A 9885-nucleotide genomic window follows, 5' to 3' on the forward strand; every position below is an offset into this window, starting at 1 on the left:
GCTGGGGGGACCCTCTTTCGCCGCTGCACGCGGCGGATCGCCGCGCTGCAGCGGCGATCAGGCAGCACACGCGGCTGGCAAAGTGCCGGCTGCGTGTGCTGCTTTTTATTTGGTGCAAATCGGCCCAGCAGGGCCTGAGCTGCAGCCTCTGGCGGTGTTGGACGAGCTGAGCTCGTCCAGACCGCTCAGCTGGTTAAAGCAATCCTGAAATGTAAAAATGTATGGAAGTTAGATACTTACCTCAACAGTGGAAAGCATCCAGATAGTCCAGATGCCTCCAAGATCCTCCTCAAGCCCCCTTTATCTAATGTTTGGGAGCTGTGAATGAGCTAACAAACAGTAGATGGGCCGACCTTATTGCACATGCCCAGTGTGGATATGCTCATTCACAGCTGCACTCCTAGACTGAAGAAGCATATTCAATTAGCTAGCTGGAATATACTTGAAGGGACCCATCGCTGGACCAAAGGATACGGGAAGCCTCTGGATCATACAATGCATTGTGCAGCTGCTGATGGTGCATTGGGTTTTAGTGGAAATGGGAGCAACTGAAGGCTCCTCTTCCACCATACAGACCCCTGTCATTTTATCTATGGTAACCTAGTTACAGGCCTATTTTCATGCTATGTTTTGCTGATAGAGCGGAACAAGGACAAAGTACTCAGCTTTTAGCTAAAGCTGCCAAAATAAAAGTGCTTATTAAAATATTCAGACCCACTGAATTAAACAGTGCACTGCATTTACAGCTCACAACAGAATACATAAAATGCAGTAGTCCATAGCCAAGGCCAGGCCAGGGCAAGAGAGGCCCCAGAGGCTGGGGTGCTGCAGTAAGAATAGGTTTGATGTGTCCCACTTGCATTGCCGCCATCTCTGGAAGCTGTTGCACAGCAGTGACAGGCGGCGCTCCACACAGCCCAGCCACATACAGATTGCCCCCCAATAAGGCAAACAGATCGATCCCTATCAGCAATAGAGATGCGGTTTTATAATTGGACTTTTTCCAATTAGTGGGACCTAACCTGAACTGTGCAAATGGTATAATCAGTTTTGGACACTGATGATTAAATAACTGGCAGTTTGAACAAGGTATCAATCTATTTTTTTGAACCCCATTTAAAAAAAAATCAAATTTAAAGAGAATCTGTACTCTAAAATTCTTACAATAAAAAGCATACCATTCTATTCATTATGTTCTCCTGGGCCCCTCCGTGCTGTTTCTGCCACTCCCTGCTGCAATCCTGGCTTGTAATTGCCAGTTTTAGGCAGTGTTTACAAACAAAAGACATGGCATGTGATAGGCTAAGAGAAGCTCAGTCTGTGACTCACACAGAGCCTGCAGGGGGAGTGGAGAGGGTGTGTATAGCTTCTATCCTATCACAAGAGCAGCACATTCTTTCCTGAGTCCGACAAAGCCGTCAGAGGAAAGAAGATTAGATTATATAACAGAGATAATACAGCCACTGTGCAACTAGGAAAGGCTGCAGTAAGCCAGAGCACATTAGAACAGGTATAGGAACTTATAGGATAGAAGAACTAAGGCTGAAAATTTTGTTACAGAGTCTCTTGAAAGCAGATTTCAGACAAAGAGCACAAAGGGCTCGATTCACAAAGCGGTGCTAACCCAGTTAGAGACTTTAGGCATGATAACCATTGCACCACTCTGGTGAAAAGCCAGTTTAGGTGTGATAAGTTTAGGCATGATAAGTTTAGGTGTGATAAGTTTAGGCATGCTAAGTTTAGATAAGTTTAGATAGCTTGCAAAGTCCCGCACGCAAAGCAGAGCCATTAAACTTTATACGAAATGCACCAGTCTTTGCTAGCGTAAAACTTTTGATCAGCTGTGCACTGCGGTGCTAACGCAGTTGGCGCTTAAACTTATCACACCTAAACTTATCACACCTAAACTTATCATGCCTAAACTTATCACACCTAAACTTATCACACCTAAACTTATCATGCCTAAACTGAGTTTAGGCATGATAAAGGGCTTTTCACCAGGGTGCTAACTGTTAGCACCGCTTTGTGAATCAGGCCCAAAGTGTTATACTTACCTGGGGCTTCCTCCAGCCCCATGTAGTCTGTTAGCTCCCTCTGTGACGGTCCGATCTCCTCCGTTCTACCACTGTGGAGTCTGTGATCTAGCCAAGGTGCAGGCCACTACGCATGTGCGGTCTTCGCTACGCAACCCCCTGGTCGTCCTCTTGTGGCCAGGAGCGTTCTGTGCAAGCACAGTTACACTCTTAACGAAACTGCACATATATGCAGAACACTCCCAGCAACGGGAGCGCGATAGGGGAAGCATGAGGCTGGGTCCGCACATGCGCAGTAGTCCTCACCTGGCCCAAGGGACTTTACTGCCGCTGACAGTGGCGCAGCAGATGCTGACAGTGGTGCAGCAGAGGGGAGCCAGGAGGAAAGTAAAGGAGCAGACAGACTACAGGGAGCTGGCATGCATGCAAGCCAGAATTATTACTATAGTATCTCATTGCCATTTCTCTTCATCATTATAGAATCTACAGATGCAGACGAGTTGCAGTTTCACCTTCCCTATTCCTGTCAATGAATTCACTCCTTGGAAAAGGAGCCCAGGGTTGGCTGTGTACCCTGTTATCACAGACCCATATCCCAGTTCTGAGGGAGGGATCACACTTGTGTATGCAGGGAACACAGATTATTCCTCACAAGGCTTTTACCACATGATATGTGAAGTTAGTCTATGACTGAACACAGGCGTTTTGAGGTTTTATTTAACAGTGGCCAGTGAATTTTAATGCAGAATCACATGAGTTGTGGAGAAAAGTAGTGCAGGTTGTACCTTTTTTATATGGTATACAGAATCGCACATGGTTCCTGGGCATAGGTAAACATTATTTACGTTTTTGCATGCGATTTCACATTACAGCAAAATGTCTGCAATTTCAACAAGTGTAGCCAATGCCTGGCACATTGAAACTGAGCCTATTCAGCTTCACGGCACTTTCAAGCAAAGGTAAAAAAGCCTGTTTATCATTCTTATGACAAGAACCTGTGAACAGCAAACACACTGCAATACAGACCTGTACACACACACACACACACACACACACACACACACACACACACACACACACACACACACACACACACACACACACACACACACACACACACACACACACAGTACACACACACACACACACACACACACACACACACACACACACACACACTCATCATCATCATTACAATTTCAAACTCTTACCTTTGGTTTCCTTTTTCATAATAAAATGAAATGTGACAAAGACTTTTATAGGCAGGCAGCGTGAATGGCATCTTTATTGCTGCATGCTTGAGCAGTCAGTCTTTAGCCTGACAGTTAAAGGAAATATCAGGCAAAACGTTTAAAAACAGATTTACTTACCTGGGGCTTCCTCCATCCCCTGGAAGCTTGTGTGTCCCTCGCCGCAGCTCCACTCAGCAGGTTGCCTGGGGTACCTTTCCGTAGCAGCGGCTGCCCCGGCAAGGTTGGCAGATACTGTGCCACCACACCACTTGGGCTCTCGTCGACGGCAGCGTTCTAAGCAGAATGCTCCTGGTGACGGGAGCGTGAACGCGAGGCAAAGCAGATGCTAAGAAACGGACCCCGGGCGTCCTGCTGAGAGCGGAGCTACAGCGAGGGACACCTATGCTTCCAGTTGCTGGAGGAAGCCCCAGGTAAGTATACAGTATTTGCTTTTAATAATTTAGCCTGATATTTCCTTTAAGCTAGCCATACACTTATTTAACTGCAGTGCTGAATGCAGGTCGATTGCAGGAGAAGGTTAGATAGTAGTAGGAGGCGCCCTTGTAGTAATGTTTGCACTTATGCGTATCTATAACAGTAAATGTATATGAAGTCGATCGCCTACCTTAAGAATGGACACTCCACTCGGTAGGATGAATTTAAACGATTTAATGATAGTAAGCACCTAGGACAACGCGTTTCGCGGAACAAACCGCTTCATCAGGTCAATATAGTGCTGTAGCAACTGGTGAATACTCTGGGCGCCAAAAAACTTTGCTTACTATCATTAAATCGTTTAAATTCATCCTACCGAGTGGAGTGTCCATTCTTAAGGTAGGCGATCGACTTCATATACATTTACTGTTATAGATACGCATAAGTGCAAACATTACTACAAGGGCGCCTCCTACTACTATCTAACCTTGAGTTTAACATCCCACGCTGTGGGAGCGTTATTTTCTGCCACAATCCGTGGCAGGAACCTTTTTTTCGAAGGAGCTGCGACCACAAACCATAAAGACCGAGTGGAGACGGGCTTTCTCCACCGGCATACACGAGTGGTTGCCTCTTCAAGCAACCTACACTTGTGAGTAGCTTTCTTTATATATCTTGATCGTATCACAAGGATAATACACTATAGGGGCTCCCGGTGTCTCTGTGGTTTTTTTCGTTTCTTTGTGTTACACAGTATGATTGCAGGAGAAACCACCTATCCCAATCATGAGATGTCATCTGTAAGTCGATAGCGGGACAACTGAGGTGCTGTGGTTAACCACAATTTCTGCCCAATTGTAGATCCTAACATCTAATTGAGCATACATGCAATATCTGTAGAACTGATCTGAATGGAAACTTTTTTTGCTGGTCACACTAGAGCAGGGGTCTCAAACTCGCGGCCCGCGGGCCATTTGCGGCCCTCGATACAATATTTTGTGGCCCTCGCCGGCAAAAGCTTCCTTATAGTTCGCTTCAGTGCTCCCAAGTAATCCGCCGCATCCTCGCCGCTAAACGAGGGCTGCAGAGCCCCCAAATCGCCCGGGGGGCAATCCGCCAGCATTTCCTGGAAGGGGCAGAGCTTTCAGCTTCAGCTCTGCCCCTCCTGACATCAATCGCCGCACGGATCGCCGCCTCTCCCCGCCCCTCTCTGTGAAGGAAGAGTGAGAGGGGCGGGCAGAGGCGGCTATGCGCCGCGATTGTGAAATTCCTTATGCGGCCCAGCCTCATCCAGACTTTGCCTCCTGCGGCCCCCCAGGTAAATTGAGTTTGAGACCCCTGCACTAGAGGGAGAAAGAAAGATTTAACACAGCATTTGATTCACTCTACCATATTTTCACGTTTCATGGTAGTAAACACCAAATACATAAATAATTGGTACAATTAACATCATTGTTCAAATAATGTTTAAGATAACAAGGGGTCACAGACCTACTGAACGATCACTGGACGACCCAAAATACTCTTGATGAACGCATGCCTGTAGACCTCTACTTATTACCATTCATTATACAGAAGAGCCTAGGTTCTCCTCTAAAGGAACATGTAACCCGGTTGATACTTGGTTGGGGTTCAGGGGGCACTTACATTGATCATAATCAATCCATTATTGTAAGTTAAGAATTAAAAAATGATGAATTGTATATAAACAAACCTGAATAAGGGTGTTTTTTTACTTGGGTCGCATTCACAGTGGGATGTTGCAGAGCTGCGTTATAAAGTGTTATAACGCAGCTTACCGCACTGCAATGCTAATCCTATGGGGCGTTCACAGGGAAATGTAGCATTGCATCGTAACGTGTAGCGTTATGGTAACAAACTGCTTGCAGTGTGTTACCTCTAAACACACACGTTAACCTGTACAGGAAAGCACTTTTCATTGCCTGTATGCTTTCCTGTACCTACTGTATGTGACGGTAACACAGCGTTAAGGTGCGTTACCACTTTTTTTTTGCGTTTAGTTGTAATGTTACGTTGTGATTTTAATGTCGCATTACAATGCAACATACCACTGTGAATGCAACCTTGGAAGTAAGATCGCAAGCGCAATGCCCTGCATTTGCAATCAAGCAGCCTGCTTCTTCCACTTGCCACAACTGTGGAAACGGGGGGGAGCCCGTTAAACTCTGAGCGCTGTTACCCTGCACAAGTCTGTAAGTGCATTTTTAAATAAAGGTTTTTTTAATCATACGGAATCACGCTATGTGAGGTCTTTTCCTCTCCTCTGAGCCTACTGCATATAGGAACAGCAGCATCTGGACGACATCTGGAAAGCGCAGGGAAAGGACAACTTCTAACCACCAACCAGTAGAAGACGATTGGACAACATAGAGCATTATCTGACCAATCTCGCAGTGGTCACACAGGCGGGGTGAGTGTTACTCTATTGGGAGTGAAGTGATATCCTGGTACAAGCGGAGCGCTGTCTATTTACATTATCTGATTTAAAGGGGACTCACCAAAGTCCATATAGAGCGCAAACGACTGCCCTGATCTTTGAATGAACTGGCGGACATTATTTATATATAAACTCAATATTCCTTTGTATAGGGACTCATTGCATGCAATTTTAGCGCTGGTCTCTACATATATAACAACTGTGGAAACAAAATGTGATCGCACCAAAAAACACGCAGGCAGACGATTGCATTTGTGAGAAAATTGAAGTGCCCTGATGGAAAAGGAGCACCACAATTTACAGGTTCATCGCAATGCTGTTGTGATTGGTAAAACGCTAGCAATGTGATTTTTTTCATGGTTTTCAGCAAGTGGAAAAGAAAGCCGTTTACAGTCAATTCAAGGTATCCAGGAATGTTTGAACAGCATTTATAGGCAATTATGGAAAATCTTTAAAAAATATACATGCATCAAGGGGTAGTTGAGATAATGTTACCCACAATGAGATACTTGGCCAGCAGAGTCACTGATAAAGGAGTACACGTTATAATAATAGGAGACACACTGCTGTAGAGGGTACCAGAGTAGAGGCAGCGTTTCTCTCTTCCCACTGCTGGAATGTGCATGTAAACATCCATTCACCCCCATCTCCCCCCAAGTGGGTCACTTACATTGTTGGACGTCGGAGCTCCCAGCTTTGCACGGTTACATCGCTGCCTGCAGACTTCAGGGCTGTGTATTGTATGGGAGAGGCGGACACAGGTCAGCCGTGGGTTAATATTCAGCTCACTCTATTCAGCAGCACTGGTCCGTTGGAGCTGCCGCCCTCCCCAACATGAGGAAGATCTCAGTACAGCTCCTGCTGGCAACCTTGAATGCAGCAGCTCTGCCTAGTCTCTGCTCACTCAGCATACATAGGACGAGCCAGCTGCGTGTGGGCTGCTGACATGAATGCTGCTGGTAAACAGCTTGCACACAATCGCCGTGTTGTGTGCATGTAGGCTGCTGCTGCTGCTCACTACTGGAAGGCCCAGGGCAGCTGAGAGAGCCCCTTTGTCTAGCCATACATAAGGATAACGTACATTCTAGTGTTAAATATAGATATTCACAACTAGACATCATCTTGTTAAACGTACATACAATAAAGGTGCTCATAAATCAGCAGATTCCACAAAGAGACAATATTTATCTCTAGTCAAATCTGATTAGAGATAAATTTGTCTCTGTCGAAGCTGTCCATATACTGCAGGCCAATTCTCACCCGACTTCAGCATGAAATCTTATGCTGGGTACACAGGGTAAGATTTTCCGTGCGATTTTGCGACCCGATCGTTTTTCCCGCACGATTCTCTTATCTTCATTTGTTTTTCTTATCTTTTTCCATTCACTGCTATGACAAATCAAGAGAGGAAATGATCGGGAGCAATATCGGACATGACGAATTTTATCAATCGGATCCATCCATCGCACGGAAAATCGTACCGTGTGTATTAGGCATTAAGGGAATCGGCGAACCGACCGCATCCGCCTCGCTGCTGCCCCCCCTAATGTATAAATGTGCCCCCGTGTGTGTATTAATACATTACCTGTCCTGTGTCAGCCTCCATGCGGTGTACGTCTCTGAAACCTCCGAGATCAGATGCTATACGCCAGTAGCGTGTATGAAGAGCTGCCCGCAGGTTACGGGCATCGTGCGGAGGCTGACCCAGGACAGGTAATGTATAAATGCACATATGGGGGGCACATTTATACATTACGGTGGCGGGGTTTTGTCGCTCGGTCCGAGATAAGCCTCTGTACCGCTGTACACCCGATCAACTAACTTCAGCCCGACATCTTGCACCAGGCACAATCGACAAACATGACCAATTTTCGAGAAAAATTAGTCGCATTATCAATCGGGTCTGCACTTGGCGGCACCGATTTTCAACCAATTCGACAATAATCAAATTGGTTGGTCGATCTTCCATCAAAGTCGCCTGATGTATGGGCACCTTATTGCCCCATTTCCACTTGCATGCGTCTTGTGAGATGCAATGCCGGCACAGCTGAGACTTGTCTCGTAGCCGAATCCCTCTAGCCGCGCTCTGCATAACGCGCGCATTTTTTGCTGCAGGGCCTCAGATTTTTCCCCGGCCACAAATTTGTATGCTCTGCCTAGACTTTTATAGGCTGCCAAATTCCATCCGAATTCGTGGCTCAGGAATCAGCCCAAATTCGCACAAATGGAAACCTAGCCTAATGGTGGCCATACATGGTACAATTTTTTCATCCAATCTTATAATTTCTATGTAGTATAAGGGTAAATTAAGTGAATATATTGAAAGGATAATTTAGGCAGTTCCCTTATATTACATAGAAATGGTAAGATTGGATGAAAAAAATGTACCATGTATGGCCAGCATAAGGCTCTGTTCCCACCTGCTGCCAGATCATGTGCGGCCAGAAAAGTGGACAGTGGAGAGTATAGTGTCCGCTCTGATGGTCCACTGTGATCCAGCTGGAGCCTGGGGCAGATATGCTCCACTATAGGCTATATGGGGGAACGCATCTGCCTTGCTCAGGTTTATCAGGCACTGCACAGAGGTGCGGTTCGCTTACTGTAATGGATCCCATGGATCCGTTGCAGCGTGGACGGCTCCTATTAGGAGATGTTCACTGTCCACTTAGCGATGAGTGGAGAACGGACAAAAAAAGTGAGGAACACAGTCAAGGCCAAGTTTGCAGTGGAGCATTGCTGTGCGCTGTAACGGCAGCTTTGTAGGCACTAGTCTTCTTTAGGGGACCCAGCAGGAAACCTCCATAGGAGGCAGCGTCCTCTACAGCACAAAGTGTTGTGATTGGCCGAATAGTGTGGGCGTAGTTTACTGCAAACTATTGGAAACCTTTCAAGAGGATGCTGTCCACTGAATTACCTTCACTGAATTTCTCTATGAGGTTTCCTGCTGGGTTCCCTAAAGTAGACTAGTGCCGCTTTCTAACATGGCTTACCGCACTGCAATGCACCGCCTATGCAATGTTGAAGGTGCAGCAGGTGCATTGCAGTATGACGGGTTGCAGCATGGTAACGCACAGGAAACTGCATGTTAATGCGTGCATTTACAGTAGAAGTGAAGCTTATTTTTAATTGACTGTATGCTTCACTGTACCTGATGCATTGCAACCAAAATGTGCGGCGCCGCTGTCCTGGCCCCTTGCGTTTCTGCTGTCACAGGGAACGCAACGCTCACTGTGAACATGGCCTAAGGCTCCTTTCATACTGCGTCTGTTGTGTCACAAAAGACAATGGGCCTGATTCACAAAGCGGTGCAAACACTTTGCACGCCTGTGAAAAGCCCTTTATCACGCCTAAACTTAGTTTAGGCGTGATCTGAAGGCATTCAGTTTTCGCGAAAAAGCTTTGCGCGAAGTGCCCATTAAGCCCTATGGGACTTTGCGCGCACGCATACGCGCGTACGCGCGGGAACTTCGCGCGGGTTAGAGCACAAAGCGGTGATAACTTTGCTGGTGCAAAGGTTATCACGCCTAAAGTCTTTTAGGCGTGATAACTGAGTTATCACCGCTTTGTTAATCAAGCCCAATATCATCACATGACAAGGTGATGACATTACTATGGGGCCATCACAGTGATTGCAGTGCAGTGTGCAGGGCAGTTTCTAGGTTACAGAGCTCTGAGGTAAGGGTGTGTAAACCCCTAAACTAGGGCACTCTGTTGCAATGCGGTAGCC

At 46.4% G+C, this 9885-nt stretch overlaps 1 protein-coding gene across 2 annotated transcripts in view; it reads right to left on the reverse strand.

Moving 5' to 3' along the window:
• The window catches only part of RHOBTB3 (Rho related BTB domain containing 3), a 128523-nt gene extending 121471 nt beyond the window's left edge, over positions 1–7052 (reverse strand). Inside the window, exon 1 of one of the 2 annotated variants that reach the window (XM_068247500.1) lies at positions 6829–7050. In XM_068247500.1, the coding sequence (XP_068103601.1) occupies positions 6829–6830 (2 nt within the window). In that variant the 5' untranslated portion in view covers positions 6831–7050. Of the gene's footprint in view, positions 1–6828 lie in introns of both variants that reach the window. The other variant, XM_068247501.1, reaches the window with a different exon arrangement.
• Between the last annotated feature and the right edge of the window lie 2833 nt (positions 7053–9885).

This window comes from Hyperolius riggenbachi, chromosome 1 (genome assembly GCF_040937935.1).
Source record: "Hyperolius riggenbachi isolate aHypRig1 chromosome 1, aHypRig1.pri, whole genome shotgun sequence".
Taxonomy (NCBI): Eukaryota; Metazoa; Chordata; class Amphibia; order Anura; family Hyperoliidae; genus Hyperolius; species Hyperolius riggenbachi.